This window comes from Lampetra planeri, unplaced genomic scaffold (assembly GCF_965212315.1).
Source record: "Lampetra planeri unplaced genomic scaffold, kcLamPlan1.2.h2 scaffold_599, whole genome shotgun sequence".
Lineage (NCBI taxonomy): Eukaryota > Metazoa > Chordata > Hyperoartia > Petromyzontiformes > Petromyzontidae > Lampetra > Lampetra planeri.
In genome coordinates this window covers 23,496-43,872 of record NW_027615422.1, presented here as the reverse complement: position 1 = coordinate 43,872, position 20,377 = coordinate 23,496, and the positions used below count along the sequence as shown (strand labels likewise).

General features: G+C 60.6%; 1 protein-coding gene across 1 annotated transcript in view; it reads right to left on the bottom strand.

Annotated features, from left to right (window-relative positions):
* Nucleotides 1-619: 619 nt before the first annotated feature.
* Nucleotides 620-20,377, bottom strand: part of LOC144741564 (17S U2 SnRNP complex component HTATSF1-like) — a gene marked incomplete at its 5' end in the record, with an annotated part of 40,020 nt that continues 20,262 nt past the window's right edge. Inside the window, 2 exons of the mRNA XM_078624069.1 lie at nucleotides 620-1,737; nucleotides 7,310-7,447. Of these exons, the coding sequence (XP_078480195.1) occupies nucleotides 1,270-1,737; nucleotides 7,310-7,447 (606 nt within the window). The remainder of the gene's footprint in view (nucleotides 1,738-7,309; nucleotides 7,448-20,377) is intronic.

The following is a 20,377-nucleotide window of genomic DNA, read 5'->3' as shown; positions in this document are numbered from 1 at the left end:
TGACGATGTTGACGATGTTGATGATGATGTTGTTGATGATGATGTTGATGATGTTGATGATGATGTTGATGATGTTGATGATGATGTTGATGATGTTGATGATGTTGATGATGATGTTGATGATGATGTTGATGATGTTGATGATGATGTTGATGATGATGTTGATGTTGATGATGATGTTGATGATGATGACGATGTTGACGATGTTGATGATGATGTTGTTGATGATGATGTTGATGATGTTGATGATGTTGATGTTGACGATGTTGATGATGTTGATGATGATGTTGATGATGTTGATGATGATGTTGATGATGATGTTATCATCTACAACATCATCGTCTTCAGGTGAAGAAACAGGTTATTTATTTTATTATTTCCCTTCTACGTGACTTTACCGAAATAACCAAGAAGATGAATTTATTTTGTATTATTTTTATTATTTTATTATGTTTTATTTTATTATTTTATGTTTTATTTTATTATGTATTATTTTTATTATGTTTTATTTTTATTATTTTATTATGTTTTAATTTATTATTTTATGTTTTATTTTATTATGTTTTATTTTTATTATTTTATTATGTTTTAATTTATTTTATAATGTTTTATTTTATTATTTTATTACTTCCCTTCTACGTGACGACTTTACCGAAAGAACCAAGAAGATGAATCCCTGCTGCTGCAGTCACGCAAGAAGCTTTACATCGAAAGAGAGAAAATAAACATTTAATTAAATAAAATATATTTATTTTTTTCTCTTCCGCCTGCGATCGAAACGTCGTGGGTTTTTTGGTTTTATTTGAAATTGTATGTTTATTTATATTTTTATTTATAATTAGATTTTTTATGGTATTTTTGTTGTAATTTTATTTAACTTTTAATTGTATTTTTGAATTTTTAGTTATAATTAGATTTTAATTATAATTGTATTTTTTATTTTATGTTATAATTTTATTTTACTTTTAATTTAATTATAAATAGTATTTGAATAGTATTTTTCATTGTATTTGATGTTTATTTAAAAAAAAAATTTGATATTTCTTGTTGTAATAAAATGTTTATTTTAAATTTTATTCATAATTACGTTTATAATTTTATTTTTAATGTAACTTTTATTTTAACTTTATTTCTATTTTCTATCCACGTGACTTTACCGAAAGATTAAAAAAAAACATGAATTCCTGCAATCACGAAAGCTTTAAGTCAAAATAGTTGTCGTTTTTTGTTGTTTGCTTGTTGTAGATTACCCATTGGCCGATGACGCACTTATTTATTTATTTTAAAAATCCGCCTTCCGATTGGCCGGCGGGCCAACTGCCTCCGCGGGGAATCCTTCGCTCTGATTGGCCGCGGGGACGATGGGCGGGGGCCAGGGATCCTTCGCTCCGATTGGCTGCGGGGACGATGGGCGGGGCCAGGGATCCTTCGCTCCGATTGGCTGCGGGGACGATGGGCGGGGCCAGGGATCCTTCGCTCCGATTGGCTGCGGGGGACGATGGGCGGGGCCAGGGATCCTTCGCTCCGATTGGCTGCGGGGACGATGGGCGGGGCCAGGGATCCTTCGCTCCGATTGGCTGCGGGGACGATGGGCGGGGCCAGGGATCCTTCGCTCCGATTGGCCGAGGAGGTGGCGGGCGCCTCGGGAGGCCGGCTCTGATTGGTCGATCCGTCGGCGCCGAGGAAGCCCTCCCAGCCCTTGATTCGCTCGTCACGCTCTCGGCTTGTCTCCTCCACCTGCAACGTCAACAACGTCAACAACGTCAACGACGTCAACAACGTCAACAACATCAACAACAACAACAGCAACATCGACAACAACATCGACAACAACGTCATCAACAACGACGTCAACAACGTCAACAACAACGTCAACAACGTCAACAACATCAACAACAATATCACCAACATCGACAACATCAACAACAACGACGTCAACAACGTCAACAACATCAACAACAACGTCAACAACATCAACAACAACGTCAACAACGACAACGTCAACAACGTCAACAACGACGACAACAACAACAACGTCAACAACAGCAACAACAGCAACAACAATATCACCAACATCGACAACATCAACAACAACGTCAGCAACGTCAACAACATCATCAACATCAACACCACCGACCCATCCACCCACCCACTCACCCACTCACTCACCTACTCACCCACTCACTCACCTACTCACCCACCCACCCACTCACCTACTCACCCACCCACCCACTCACCCACTCACTCACCTACTCACCCACCCACCCACTCACCTACTCACCCACCCACCCACTCACCCACCCACTCACTCACCTACTCACCCACCCACCCACTCACCCACCCACCCACTCACCCACCGATTCACTCACTCACCCACCCACCCACTCACCCACCCACCCACTCACTCACCTACTCACCCACCCACCCACCCACCCACTCACTCACTCACTCACCCACCCACCCACCCACTCACTCACCTACTCACCCACCCACTCACCCACCCACCCACTCACTCACTCACCCACCCACCCACCCACTCACTCACCTACTCACCCACCCACTCACCCACCCACCCACCCACTCACTCACTCACCCACTCACTCACCCACCCACCCACTCACCCATCCACTCACTCACCTACTCACCCACCCACCCACCCACTCACTCACTCACTCACCCACCCACCCACTCACTCACCCACTCACCCACCCACTCACCCACCCACTCACCCACCCACTCACTCACTCACTCACTCACTCACCCACCCACCCACCCACCCACCCACTCACCTACTCACCCACCCACTCACCCACCCACCCACTCACTCACTCACTCACCTACTCACCCACCCACCCACTCACCCACCGATTCACTCACTCACCCACCCACCCACTCACCGACCCACCGATTCACTCACCCACTCACTCACCCACTCACTCACTCACCCACCCACCCACTCACCCACTCACTCACCTACTCACCCACTCACTCACCTACTCACCCACCCACCCACTCACCTACTCACCCACCCCACCCACTCACCCACTCACTCACCTACTCACCCACCCACCCACTCACCTACTCACCCACCCACCCACTCACCCACCCACTCACTCACCTACTCACCCACCCACCCACTCACCCACCCACCCACTCACCCACCGATTCACTCACTCACCCACCCACCCACTCACCCACCCACCCACTCACTCACCTACTCACCCACCCACCCACCCACTCACTCACTCACTCACCCACCCACCCACCCACTCACTCACCTACTCACCCACCCACTCACCCACCCACCCACTCACTCACTCACCCACCCACCCACTCACTCACCTACTCACCCACCCACTCACCCACCCCACCCACCCACTCACTCACTCACCCACTCACTCACCCACCCACCCACTCACCCATCCACTCACTCACCTACTCACCCACCCACCCACCCACCCACTCACTCACTCACTCACCCACCCACCCACTCACTCACCCACTCACCCACCCACTCACCCACCCACTCACCCACCCACTCACTCACTCACTCACCCACCCACCCACCCACACACTCACCTACTCACCCACCCACTCACCCACCCACCCACTCACTCACTCACCTACTCACCCACCCACCCACTCACCCACCGATTCACTCACTCACCCACCCACCCACTCACCGACCCACCGATTCACTCACCCACTCACTCACTCACCCACTCACTCACTCACCCACCCACCCACTCACCCACTCACTCACCTACTCACCCACTCACCCACCGATTCACTCACCCACCCACCCACCCACCCACCCACCCACTCACCTACTCACCCACCCACTCACCCACCCACCCACTCACTCACCCACCCACCCACCCACTCACCCACCCACCCACTCACTCACCCACCCACCCACTCACTCACCCACCCACCCACCCACCCACTCACCTACTCACCCACCCACCCACTCACCCACCGATTCACTCACCCACTCACTCACCTACTCACCCACTCACTCACCCACCCACCCACTCACTCACCTACTCACCCACCCACCCACCCACTCACTCACCTACTCACCCACCCACCCACTCACCCACCGATTCACCCACCCACCCACCCACCCACCCACTCACCTACTCACCCACCCACCCACCCACTCACCCACTCACCCACTCACCTACTCACCCACCCACCCACTCACCCACCGATTCACTCACTCACCCACCCACCCACTCACCCACCCACCCACTCACCTACTCACCCACCCACCCACTCACCCACCCACCCACTCACCCACTCACCCACTCACCCACTCACCTACTCACCCACCCACCCACTCACCCACTCACTCACCTACTCACCCACCCACCCACTCACCTACTCACCCACCCACCCACTCACCCACCCACTCACTCACCTACTCACCCACCCACCCACTCACCCACCCACCCACTCACCCACCGATTCACTCACTCACCCACCCACCCACTCACCCACCCACCCACTCACTCACCTACTCACCCACCCACCCACCCACCCACTCACTCACTCACTCACCCACCCACCCACCCACTCACTCACCTACTCACCCACCCACTCACCCACCCACCCACTCACTCACTCACCCACCCACCCACCCACTCACTCACCTACTCACCCACCCACTCACCCACCCACCCACCCACTCACTCACTCACCCACTCACTCACCCACCCACCCACTCACCCATCCACTCACTCACCTACTCACCCACCCACCCACCCACCCACTCACTCACTCACCCACCCACCCACTCACTCACCCACTCACCCACCCACTCACCCACCCACTCACCCACCCACTCACTCACTCACTCACTCACCCACCCACCCACCCACCCACCCACTCACCTACTCACCCACCCACTCACCCACCCACCCACTCACTCACTCACTCACCTACTCACCCACCCACCCACTCACCCACCGATTCACTCACTCACCCACCCACCCACTCACCGACCCACCGATTCACTCACCCACTCACTCACCCACTCACTCACTCACCCACCCACCCACTCACCCACTCACTCACCTACTCACCCACTCACTCACCTACTCACCCACCCACCCACTCACCTACTCACCCACCCACCCACTCACCCACTCACTCACCTACTCACCCACCCACCCACTCACCTACTCACCCACCCACCCACTCACCCACCCACTCACTCACCTACTCACCCACCCACCCACTCACCCACCCACCCACTCACCCACCGATTCACTCACTCACCCACCCACCCACTCACCCACCCACCCACTCACTCACCTACTCACCCACCCACCCACCCACTCACTCACTCACTCACCCACCCACCCACCCACTCACTCACCTACTCACCCACCCACTCACCCACCCACCCACTCACTCACTCACCCACCCACCCACTCACTCACCTACTCACCCACCCACTCACCCACCCACCCACCCACTCACTCACTCACCCACTCACTCACTCACCCACCCACCCACTCACCCATCCACTCACTCACCTACTCACCCACCCACCCACCCACCCACTCACTCACTCACCCACCCACCCACTCACTCACCCACTCACCCACCCACTCACCCACCCACTCACCCACCCACTCACTCACTCACTCACCCACCCACCCACCCACACACTCACCTACTCACCCACCCACTCACCCACCCACCCACTCACTCACTCACCTACTCACCCACCCACCCACTCACCCACCGATTCACTCACTCACCCACCCACCCACTCACCGACCCACCGATTCACTCACCCACTCACTCACTCACCCACTCACTCACTCACCCACCCACCCACTCACCCACTCACTCACCTACTCACCCACTCACCCACCGATTCACTCACCCACCCACCCACCCACCCACCCACTCACCTACTCACCCACCCACTCACCCACCCACCCACTCACTCACCCACCCACCCACCCACTCACTCACCCACCCACCCACTCACTCACCCACCCACCCACTCACTCACCCACCCACCCACCCACTCACCTACTCACCCACCCACCCACTCACCCACCGATTCACTCACCCACTCACTCACCTACTCACCCACTCACTCACCCACCCACCCACTCACTCACCTACTCACCCACCCACCCACCCACTCACTCACCTACTCACCCACCCACCCACTCACCCACCGATTCACCCACCCACCCACCCACCCACCCACTCACCTACTCACCCACCCACCCACCCACTCACCCACTCACCCACTCACCTACTCACCCACCCACCCACTCACCCACCGATTCACTCACTCACCCACCCACCCACTCACCCACCCACCCACTCACCTACTCACCCACCCACCCACTCACCCACCCACCCACTCACCCACTCACCCACTCACCCACTCACCCACTCACCCACTCACCCCACCCACCACTCACCCACCGATTCACTCACTCACCCACCGATTCACTCACTCACCCACTCACCCACCCACCCACTCACCCACCCACCCACTCACCCACCCACCCACTCACCCACCCACCCACTCACCCACCCACCCACCCCACCCACCCACCCACTCACCCACACCCACCCACACACACCCACCCACCCACCCACTCACCCACTCACCCACCCACCCACTCACCCACCCACCCACTCACCCACACCCACCCACACACACCCACCCGCTCACCCCACTCACCCGCTCACCCACCCACCCGCTCACCCACCCACCCGCTCACCCACCCACCCACCCACTCACCCACCCACTCACTCACTCACCCACTCACTCACCCACCCACTCACCCACCCACCCACTCACCCACCCACCCGCTCACCCACCCACCCACCCACTCACTCACTCACCCACTCACTCACCCACTCACCCACTCACCCACTCACCCACCCACCCACTCACCCACCGATTCACTCACTCACCCACCGATTCACTCACTCACCCACTCACCCACCCACCCACTCACCCACCCACCCACTCACCCACCCACCCACTCACCCACCCACCCACTCACCCACCCACCCACCCACCCACCCACCCACCCACTCACCCACACCCACCCACACACACCCACCCACCCACCCACTCACCCACTCACCCACCCACCCACTCACCCACCCACCCACTCACCCACACCCACCCACACACACCCACCCGCTCACCCACTCACCCGCTCACCCACCCACCCGCTCACCCACCCACCCGCTCACCCACCCACCCACCCACTCACCCACCCACTCACCCACCCACCCACTCACCCACCCACCCACCCACCTGGTAATCTGTAACTCCATCCCAGGTCTCCGCCTGGAGCTGCCTCCCGCCGAACCAGCGTCCGTGCAGTGCGGCCACACAGCCGTCTGCCTCCTCAGCCTCGCGGAACGAGACGGACGCAACTCCGTCTGGGTGTCTCTGAGAGACACGGAGAGACACGGAGAGACACAGAGAGACACGGAGAGACACAGAGTGAGACACGGAGAAACACGGAGAGACACGGGGAGACACAGAGAGACACGGGGAGACACGCAGCCGTCTGCCTCCTCAGCCTCGCGGAACGAGACGGACGCAACTCCGTCTGGGTGTCTCTGAGAGACGCGGAGAGACACGGGGAGACACGGAGAGACACGGAGAGTGAGACACGGAGAGACACGGGGAGTGAGACACGGGGAGACACGGAGAGACACGGAGAGACACAGAGTGAGACACGGAGAGACACAGAGAGACACGGAGAGACACGGAGAAACACGGAGAGACACGGGGAGACACAGAGAGACACGGAGAGACACGGAGAGACACGGGGAGACACGGAGAGACACGGGGAGACACGGAGAGACACGGAGAGACACAGAGAGACACGGGGAGACACGGGGAGACACGGGGAGACACGGGGAGACACGGAGAGACACGGAGAGACACGGAGAGACACGGGGAGTGAGACACGGGGAGTGAGACACGGGGAGTGAGACACGGGGAGTGAGACACGGGGAGTGAGACACGGGGAGTGAGACACGGGGAGTGAGACACGGGGAGTGAGACACGGGGAGACACGGGGAGTGAGACACGGGGAGACACGGAGAGACACGGAGAGACACGGAGAGACACGGGGAGTGAGACACGGGGAGTGAGACACGGGGAGTGAGACACGGGGAGTGAGACACGGGGAGTGAGACACGGGGAGACACGGAGAGACACGGGGAGACACGGAGAGTGAGACACGGGGAGACACGGGGAGACACGGGGAGACACAGAGAGACACGGGGAGACACAGAGAGACACGGAGAGACACGGGGAGACACGGGGAGACACAGAGAGACACGGGAGACACGGGAGACACGGAGAGACACGGAGAGACACGGGGAGACACGGGGAGACACGGGGAGACACGGAGAGACACGGAGAGACACGGGGAGACACGGGGAGACACGGGGAGACACGGGGAGACACGGGGAGACACGGGGAGACACGGGGAGACACGGGGAGACACGGAGAGACACGGGGAGACACGGGGAGACACGGAGAGACACGGAGAGACACGGGGAGACACGGGGAGACACGGAGAGACACGGGGAGACACGGGGAGAGAGACACGGGGAGACACGGAGAGACACGGGGAGACACGGAGAGACACGGGGAGACACGGGGAGAGAGACACGGGGAGACACGGGGAGAGAGACACGGGGAGACACGGAGAGACACGGAGAGACACGGGGAGACACGGAGAGACACGGGGAGACACAGAGAGACACGGGGAGACACGGAGAGACACGGGGAGACACGGGGAGACACGGGGAGACACGGGGAGACACGGGGAGACACGGGGAGACACGGGGAGACACGGGGAGACACGGAGAGACACGGGGAGACACGGAGAGACACGGGGAGACACGGGGAGACACGGGGAGACACGGGGAGACACGGGGAGACACGGAGAGACACGGAGAGACACGGGGAGACACGGGGAGACACGGGGAGACACGGGGAGACACGGGGAGACACGGAGAGACACGGGGAGACACGGAAAGACACGGAGAGACACGGAGAGACACGGAGAGACACGGAGAGACACGGGGAGACACGGGGAGACACGGGAGACACGGGAGACACGGGGAGACACGGAGGGACACGGGGAGACACAGGGTGAGACACGGGGTGAGACACGGGGTGAGACACGGGGTGAGACACGGAGAGACACGGGGAGACACGGGGAGACACGGGGAGACACGGGGAGACACGGGGAGAGACGGGGAGACACGGGGAGACACGGGGAGACACGGGGAGACACGGGGAGACACGGGGAGACACGGGGAGACACGGAGGGACACGGGGAGAGACGGGGAGACACGGGGAGACACGGGGAGAGACGGGGAGACACGGGGAGACACGGAGAGACACGGGGAGACACGGGGAGACACGGGGAGACACGGGGAGACACGGGGAGACACGGGGAGACACGGGGAGACACGGGGAGACACGGAGGGACACGGGGAGAGACGGGGAGACACGGGGAGACACGGAGAGACACGGGGAGACACGGAGAGACACGGGGAGACACGGGGAGACACGGAGAGACACGGGGAGACACGGAGAGACACGGGGAGACACGGGGAGACACGGGGAGACACGGAGAAACACGGGGAGACACGGGGAGAGAGACACAGAGAGACACGGGGAGACACGGGGAGACACGGGGAGACACGGAGAGACACGGGGAGACACGGGGAGACACGGGGAGAGAGACACAGAGAGACACGGGGAGACACGGGGAGACACGGGGAGACACGGGGAGACACGGAGAGACACGGGGAGACACGGGGAGACACGGGGAGACACGGAGAGACACGGGGAGACACGGAGAGACACGGGGAGACACGGAGAGACACGGGGAGACACGGGGAGACACGGAGAGACACGGGGAGACACGGGGAGACACGGGGAGACACGGGGAGACACGGGGAGACACGGAGAGACACGGGGAGAGAGACACAGAGAGACACGGGGAGACACGGGGAGACACGGGGAGACACGGGGAGACACGGAGAGACACGGGGAGACACGGGGAGACACGGGGAGACACGGAGAGACACGGGGAGACACGGGGAGACACGGGGAGGCACGGGGAGACACGGGGAGACACGGAGAGACACGGGGAGACACGGGGAGAGAGACACAGAGAGACACGGGGAGACACGGGGAGACACGGGGAGACACGGGGAGACACGGAGAGACACGGAGAGACACGGAGAGACACGGAGAGACACGGAGAGACGCGGAGAGACACGGAGAGACGCGGAGAGACACGGGGAGACACGGAGAGACACGGAGAGACACGGAGAGACGCGGAGAGACGCGGAGAGACACGGAGAGACACGGAGAGACACGGAGAGACGCGGAGAGACACGGAGAGACACGGAGAGACACGGGGAGACACGGAGAGACACGGAGAGACGCGGAGAGACACGGGGAGACACGGGGAGACACGGGGAGACACGGAGAGACACGGAGAGACACGGGGAGACACGGGGAGACACGGAGAGACACGGAGAGACACGGGGAGACACGGAGAGACACGGAGAGACGCGGAGAGACACGGGGAGACACGGGGAGACACGGGGAGACACGGAGAGACACGGAGAGACACGGGGAGACACGGGGAGACACGGGGAGACACGGGGAGACACGGAGAGACACGGGGAGACACGGGGAGACACGGAGAGACGCGGAGAGACACGGGGAGACACGGGGAGACACGGAGAGACACGGGGAGACACGGAGAGACACGGGGAGACACGGGGAGACACGGGGAGACACGGGGAGACACGGGGAGACACGGGGAGACACGGGGAGACACGGGGAGACACGGGGAGACACGGAGAGAGAGACACGGAGAGACACGGGGAGACACGGGGAGACACGGGGAGACACGGGGAGTGAGACACGGGGAGTGAGACACGGGGAGTGAGACACGGAGAGACACAGGGAGACACGGAGAGACACGGGGAGTGAGACACGGGGAGTGAGACACGGGGAGTGAGACACGGGGAGACACAGGGAGACACGGAGAGACACGGGGAGTGAGACACGGGGAGTGAGACACGGGGAGTGAGACACGGAGAGACACGGAGAGACACGGAGAGACACGGAGAGACACGGGGAGTGAGACACGGGGAGTGAGACACGGGGAGACACGGAGAGACACGGGGAGACACAGAGAGACACGGGGAGTGAGACACGGGGAGTGAGACACGGGGAGACACGGAGAGACACGGGGAGTGAGACACGGGGAGTGAGACACGGGGAGTGAGACACGGGGAGACACGGAGAGACACGGGGAGTGAGACACGGGGAGTGAGACACGGGGAGTGAGACACGGGGAGACACGGAGAGACACGGGGAGTGAGACACGGGGAGTGAGACACGGGGAGTGAGACACGGGGAGTGAGACACGGGGAGTGAGACACGGGGAGTGAGACACGGGGAGACACGGAGAGACACGGGGAGACACGGAGAGACACGGAGAGACACGGGGAGTGAGACACGGGGAGTGAGACACGGGGAGTGAGACACGGGGAGTGAGACACGGGGAGTGAGACACGGGGAGACACGGAGAGACACGGGGAGACACGGGGAGTGAGACACGGGGAGTGAGACACGGGGAGTGAGACACGGAGAGACACGGAGAGACACGGTGAGACACGGAGAGTGAGACACGGAGAGTGAGACACGGGGAGTGAGACACGGGGAGACACGGTGAGACACGGAGAGTGAGACACGGGGAGACACGGGGAGTGAGACACGGGGAGTGAGACACGGAGAGACACGGTGAGACACGGAGAGACACGGGGAGACACGGTGAGACACGGAGAGTGAGACACGGGGAGACACGGGGAGTGAGACACGGAGAGTGAGACACGGGGAGACACGGAGAGACACGGTGAGACACGGGGAGTGAGACACGGGGAGACACGGAGAGACACGGAGAGACACGGGGAGTGAGACACGGAGAGACACGGTGAGACACGGAGAGACACGGGGAGTGAGACACGGTGAGACACGGGGAGTGATACACGGTGAGACACGGAGAGACACGGTGAGACACGGGGAGTGAGACACGGGGAGACACGGGGAGTGATACACGGAGAGACACGGTGAGACACGGAGAGACATGGGGAGTGAGACACGGGGAGTGAGACACGGTGAGACACGGAGAGACACGGGGAGTGAGACACGGGGAGTGAGACACGGAGAGACACGGGGAGTGAGACACGGTGAGACACGGAGACACGGAGAGACACGGGGAGTGAGACACGGGGAGTGAGACACGGGGAGTGAGACACGGGGAGTGAGACACGGGGAGTGAGACACGGGGAGACACGGAGAGACACGGGGAGACACGGGGAGTGAGACACGGGGAGTGAGACACGGGGAGTGAGACACGGAGAGACACGGAGAGACACGGTGAGACACGGAGAGTGAGACACGGAGAGTGAGACACGGGGAGTGAGACACGGGGAGACACGGTGAGACACGGAGAGTGAGACACGGGGAGACACGGGGAGTGAGACACGGGGAGTGAGACACGGAGAGACACGGTGAGACACGGAGAGACACGGGGAGACACGGTGAGACACGGAGAGTGAGACACGGGGAGACACGGGGAGTGAGACACGGAGAGTGAGACACGGGGAGACACGGAGAGACACGGTGAGACACGGGGAGTGAGACACGGGGAGACACGGAGAGACACGGAGAGACACGGGGAGTGAGACACGGAGAGACACGGTGAGACACGGAGAGACACGGGGAGTGAGACACGGTGAGACACGGGGAGTGATACACGGTGAGACACGGAGAGACACGGTGAGACACGGGGAGTGAGACACGGGGAGACACGGGGAGTGATACACGGAGAGACACGGTGAGACACGGAGAGACATGGGGAGTGAGACACGGGGAGTGAGACACGGTGAGACACGGTGAGACACGGTGAGACACGGAGAGTGAGACACGGGGAGTGAGACACGGGGAGACACGGGGAGTGAGACACGGGGAGTGAGACACGGGGAGACACGGAGAGACACGGTGAGACACGGGGAGACACGGTGAGACACGGAGAGTGAGACACGGAGAGTGAGACACGGAGAGACACGGGGAGTGAGACACGGGGAGTGAGACACGGGGAGACACGGAGAGACACGGTGAGACACGGAGAGTGAGACACGGGGAGACACGGAGAGTGAGACACGGGGAGACACGGTGAGACACGGAGAGACACGGGGAGTGAGACACGGGGAGTGAGACACGGAGAGACACGGGGAGTGAGACACGGTGAGACACGGAGACACGGAGAGACACGGGGAGTGAGACACGGAGAGACACGGGGAGTGAGACACGGGGAGTGAGACACGGGGAGTGAGACACGGGGAGTGAGACACGGGGAGTGAGACACGGAGAGACACGGGGAGTGAGACACGGGGAGTGAGACACGGAGAGACACGGGGAGTGAGACACGGTGAGACACGGAGAGACACGGGGAGTGAGACACGGGGAGTGAGACACGGAGAGACACGGGGAGTGAGACACGGTGAGACACGGAGACACGGAGAGACACGGGGAGTGAGACACGGAGACACGGAGAGACACGGGGAGTGAGACACGGAGAGACACGGGGAGTGAGACACGGGGAGTGAGACACGGAGAGACACGGGGAGTGAGACACGGGGAGTGAGACACGGAGAGACACGGAGAGACACGGGGAGTGAGACACGGGGAGTGAGACACGGGGAGACGCGGAGAGACACGGAGAGACACGGGGAGTGAGACACGGAGAGACACGGGGAGTGAGACACGGGGAGTGAGACACGGAGAGACACGGAGAGACACGGGGAGTGAGACACGGGGAGTGAGACACGGGGAGACGCGGAGAGACACGGAGAGACACGGGGAGTGAGACACGGGGAGTGAGACACGGGGAGTGAGACACGGGGAGACACGGAGAGACACGGGGAGACACGGAGAGACACGGGGAGTGAGACACGGGGAGTGAGACACGGGGAGTGAGACACGGGGAGTGAGACACGGGGAGTGAGACACGGGGAGTGAGACACGGGGAGACACGGAGAGTGAGACACGGGGAGTGAGACACGGGGAGTGAGACACGGAGAGACACGGAGAGACACGGTGAGACACGGAGAGTGAGACACGGAGAGTGAGACACGGGGAGTGAGACACGGGGAGTGAGACACGGGGAGTGAGACACGGGGAGACACGGAGAGACACGGGGAGACACGGGGAGTGAGACACGGGGAGTGAGACACGGAGAGACACGGGGAGACACGGAGAGTGAGACACGGGGAGTGAGACATGGGGAGACACGGGGAGTGAGACACGGGGAGTGAGACACGGGGAGACACGGGGAGTGAGACACGGAGAGTGAGACACGGGGAGACACGGGGAGTGAGACACGGGGAGTGAGACACGGGGAGACACGGAGAGACACGGTGAGACACGGAGAGTGAGACACGGGGAGACACGGAGAGTGAGACACGGGGAGACACGGTGAGACACGGAGAGACACGGGGAGTGAGACACGGTGAGACACGGAGAGACACGGGGAGTGAGACACGGGGAGTGAGACACGGAGAGACACGGGGAGTGAGACACGGTGAGACACGGAGACACGGAGAGACACGGGGAGTGAGACACGGGGAGTGAGACACGGAGAGACACGGGGAGTGAGACACGGGGAGTGAGACACGGGGAGTGAGACACGGGGAGTGAGACACGGAGAGACACGGAGAGACACGGTGAGACACGGAGAGTGAGACACGGAGAGTGAGACACGGGGAGTGAGACACGGGGAGTGAGACACGGGGAGTGAGACACGGAGAGACACGGGGAGTGAGACACGGGGAGTGAGACACGGAGAGACACGGTGAGACACGGAGAGTGAGACACGGGGAGTGAGACACGGAGAGACACGGTGAGACACGGAGAGACACGGGGAGTGAGACACGGTGAGACACGGGGAGTGATACACGGTGAGACACGGAGAGACACGGTGAGACACGGGGAGTGAGACACGGAGAGACACGGTGAGACACGGAGAGTGAGACACGGAGAGTGAGACACGGGGAGACACGGTGAGACACGGAGAGTGAGACACGGGGAGTGAGACACGGAGAGACACGGTGAGACACGGGGAGACACGGTGAGACACGGAGAGTGAGACACGGGGAGTGAGACACGGTGAGACACGGAGAGACACGGGGAGACACGGTGAGACACGGAGAGTGAGACACGGGGAGACACGGGGAGTGAGACACGGAGAGTGAGACACGGGGAGACACGGAGAGACACGGTGAGACACGGGGAGTGAGACACGGGGAGACACGGAGAGACACGGAGAGACACGGGGAGTGAGACACGGAGAGACACGGTGAGACACGGGGAGTGAGACACGGAGAGACACGGGGAGTGAGACACGGAGAGACACGGTGAGACACGGAGAGACACGGGGAGTGAGACACGGTGAGACACGGGGAGTGATACACGGTGAGACACGGAGAGACACGGTGAGACACGGGGAGTGAGACACGGGGAGACACGGGGAGTGATACACGGAGAGACACGGTGAGACACGGAGAGACATGGGGAGTGAGACACGGGGAGTGAGACACGGTGAGACACGGAGAGACACGGGGAGTGAGACACGGGGAGTGAGACACGGAGAGACACGGGGAGTGAGACACGGTGAGACACGGAGACACGGAGAGACACGGGGAGTGAGACACGGAGAGACACGGGGAGACACGGAGAGACATGGGGAGTGAGACACGGGGAGTGAGACACGGTGAGACACTGAGAGACACGGGGAGTGAGACACGGAGAGTGAGACACGGGGAGACACGGTGAGACACGGAGAGTGAGACACGGGGAGTGAGACACGGAGAGACACGGTGAGACACGGGGAGTGAGACACGGAGAGACACGGTGAGACACGGAGAGACACGGGGAGTGAGACACGGAGAGACACGGTGAGACACGGGGAGTGAGACACGGAGAGACACGGTGAGACACGGGGAGTGAGACACGGAGAGACACGGTGAGACACGGGGAGTGAGACACGGAGAGACACGGTGAGACACGGAGAGACACGGAGAGACACGGGGAGTGAGACACGGAGAGACACGGAGAGACACGGGGAGTGAGACACGGAGAGACACGGTGAGACACGGGGAGTGAGACACGGAGAGACACGGTGAGACACGGAGAGACACGGAGAGTGAGACACGGGGAGACACGGTGAGACACGGAGAGTGAGACACGGGGAGTGAGACACGGAGAGACACGGAGAGTGAGACACGGAGAGAGAGACACGGGGAATGAGACACGGAGAGAGAGACACGGGGAGTGAGACACGGGGAGTGAGACACGGAGAGACACGGAGAGAGAGACACGGGGAGTGAGACACGGGGAGTGAGACACGGAGAGACACGGTGAGACACGGAGAGTGAGACACGGAGAGAGAGACACGGGGAGTGAGACACGGGGAGACACGGTGAGACACGGAGAGTGAGACACGGGGAGTGAGACACGGAGAGACACGGTGAGACACGGAGAGACACGGAGAGACACGGAGAGACACGGGGAGTGAGACACGGTGAGACACGGAGAGACACGGAGAGACACGGTGAGACACGGAGAGACACGGGGAGTGAGACACGGTGAGACACGGGGAGTGATACACGGTGAGACACGGAGAGACACGGTGAGACACGGGGAGTGAGACACGGAGAGTGAGACACGGAGAGTGAGACACGGGGAGACACGGTGAGACACGGGGAGTGAGACACGGGGAGTGAGACACGGGGAGACACGGGGAGTGAGACACGGGGAGACACGGTGAGACACGGAGAGTGAGACACGGGGAGTGAGACACGGAGAGTGAGACACGGGGAGACACGGGGAGTGAGACACGGGGAGTGAGACACGGGGAGACACGGTGAGACACGGAGAGTGAGACACGGGGAGACACGGGGAGTGAGACACGGTGAGACACGGAGAGACACGGTGAGACACGGGGAGTGAGACACGGAGAGTGAGACACGGGGAGACACGGAGAGTGAGACACGGGGAGACACGGGGAGTGAGACACGGGGAGTGAGACACGGGGAGACACGGTGAGACACGGAGAGTGAGACACGGGGAGACACGGGGAGTGAGACACGGGGAGTGAGACACGGAGAGTGAGACACGGGGAGACACGGTGAGACACGGAGAGTGAGACACGGGAAGACACGGGGAGTGAGACACGGGGAGTGAGACACGGAGAGACACGGTGAGACACGGAGAGACACGGAGAGTGAGACACGGGGAGTGAGACACGGGGAGTGAGACACGGGGAGTGAGACACGGGGAGACACGGTGAGACACGGAGAGTGAGACACGGGGAGACACGGGGAGTGAGACACGGGGAGTGAGACACGGAGAGACACGGTGAGACACGGGGAGTGAGACACGGGGAGTGAGACACGGGGAGTGAGACACGGAGAGACACGGAGAGTGAGACACGGGGAGTGAGACACGGGGAGTGAGACACGGGGAGACACGGAGAGACACGGGGAGTGAGACACGGGGAGTGAGACACGGGGAGTGAGACACGGGGAGACACGGAGAGACACGGGGAGTGAGACACGGGGAGTGAGACACGGGGAGTGAGACACGGGGAGTGAGACACGGGGAGACACGGAGAGACACGGGGAGACACGGAGAGACACGGAGAGACACGGGGAGTGAGACACGGGGAGTGAGACACGGGGAGTGAGACACGGGGAGTGAGACACGGGGAGACACGGAGAGACACGGGGAGACACGGGGAGTGAGACACGGGGAGTGAGACACGGGGAGTGAGACACGGGGAGTGAGACACGGAGAGACACGGTGAGACACGGAGAGTGAGACACGGAGAGTGAGACACGGGGAGTGAGACACGGGGAGTGAGACACGGAGAGACACGGTGAGACACGGGGAGTGAGACACGGGGAGTGAGACACGGGGAGTGAGACACGGAGAGACACGGAGAGTGAGACACGGGGAGTGAGACACGGGGAGTGAGACACGGGGAGACACGGAGAGACACGGGGAGTGAGACACGGGGAGTGAGACACGGGGAGTGAGACACGGGGAGACACGGAGAGACACGGGGAGTGAGACACGGGGAGTGAGACACGGGGAGTGAGACACGGGGAGTGAGACACGGGGAGACACGGAGAGACACGGGGAGACACGGAGAGACACGGAGAGACACGGGGAGTGAGACACGGGGAGTGAGACACGGGGAGTGAGACACGGGGAGTGAGACACGGGGAGACACGGAGAGACACGGGGAGACACGGGGAGTGAGACACGGGGAGTGAGACACGGGGAGTGAGACACGGAGAGACACGGTGAGACACGGAGAGTGAGACACGGGGAGTGAGACACGGGGAGACACGGTGAGACACGGAGAGTGAGACACGGGGAGACACGGGGAGTGAGACACGGGGAGTGAGACACGGAGAGACACGGTGAGACACGGAGAGACACGGGGAGACACGGTGAGACACGGAGAGTGAGACACGGGGAGACACGGGGAGTGAGACACGGAGAGTGAGACACGGTGAGACACGGAGAGACACGGAGAGTGAGACACAGGGAGTGAGACACGGTGAGACACGGAGAGACACGGGGAGACACGGGGAGACACGGAGAGTGAGACACGGGGAGACACGGGGAGTGAGACACGGAGAGTGAGACACGGGGAGACACGGAGAGACACGGTGAGACACGGGGAGTGAGACACGGGGAGACACGGTGAGACACGGAGAGACACGGGGAGTGAGACACGGTGAGACACGGGGAGTGATACACGGTGAGACACGGAGAGACACGGTGAGACACGGGGAGTGAGACACGGGGAGACACGGGGAGTGATACACGGAGAGACACGGTGAGACACGGAGAGACATGGGGAGTGAGACACGGGGAGTGAGACACGGTGAGACACGGAGAGACACGGGGAGTGAGACACGGGGAGTGAGACACGGAGAGACACGGGGAGTGAGACACGGTGAGACACGGAGACACGGAGAGACACGGGGAGTGAGACACGGAGAGACACGGGGAGACACGGAGAGACATGGGGAGTGAGACACGGGGAGTGAGACACGGTGAGACACGGGGAGTGAGACACGGGGAGTGAGACACGGAGAGACACGGGGAGTGAGACACGGTGAGACACGGAGACACGGAGAGACACGGGGAGTGAGACACGGAGAGACACGGGGAGACACGGAGAGACACGGGGAGTGAGACACGGGGAGACACGGGGAGTGAGACACGGGGAGTGAGACACGGAGAGACACGGGGAGTGAGACACGGAGAGACACGGAGAGACACGGGGAGTGAGACACGGGGAGACGCGGGGAGAGAGAGACGGGGAGAGAGACACGGGGAGAGAGACACGGGGAGTGAGACACGGGGAGACGCAGGGAGAGAGAGACGGGGAGAGAGACACGGGGAGAGAGACACGGGGAGAGAGACACGGGGAGAGAGACATGGAGAGACACGGGGAGAGAGAGACGGGGAGAGAGACACGGGGAGAGAGACACGGGGAGAGAGACACGGGGAGAGAGACACGGGGAGAGAGACACGGAGAGACACGGGGAGAGAGAGACGGGGAGAGAGACACGGGGAGACACGGGGAGAGAGACACGGGGAGAGAGACACGGGGAGAGAGACACGGGGAGAGAGACACGGGGAGAGAGACACGGGGAGAGAGACACGGAGAGACACGGGGAGAGAGACACGGGGAGAGAGACACAGGGAGAGAGACACGGGGAGAGAGAGACGGGGAGAGAGACACGGGGAGACACGGGGAGAGAGACACGGGGAGAGAGACACGGGGAGAGAGACACGGGGAGAGAGACACGGGGAGAGAGACACGGGGAGAGAGACATGGAGAGACACGGGGAGAGAGAGACGGGGAGAGAGACACGGGAAGAGAGACACGGAGAGACACGGGGAGAGAGAGACGGGGAGAGAGACACGGGGAGAGAGACACGGAGAGACACGGGGAGACACGGGGAGACACGGGGAGAGAGACACGGAGAGACACGGGGAGAGAGACACGGGGAGAGAGACACGGGGAGAGAGACACGGGGAGTGAGACACGGGGAGACGCGGGGAGAGAGAGACGGGGAGAGAGACACGGGGAGAGAGACACGGGGAGAGAGACACGGAGAGACACGGGGAGAGAGAGACGGGGAGAGAGACACGGGGAGACACGGGGAGAGAGAGATACGG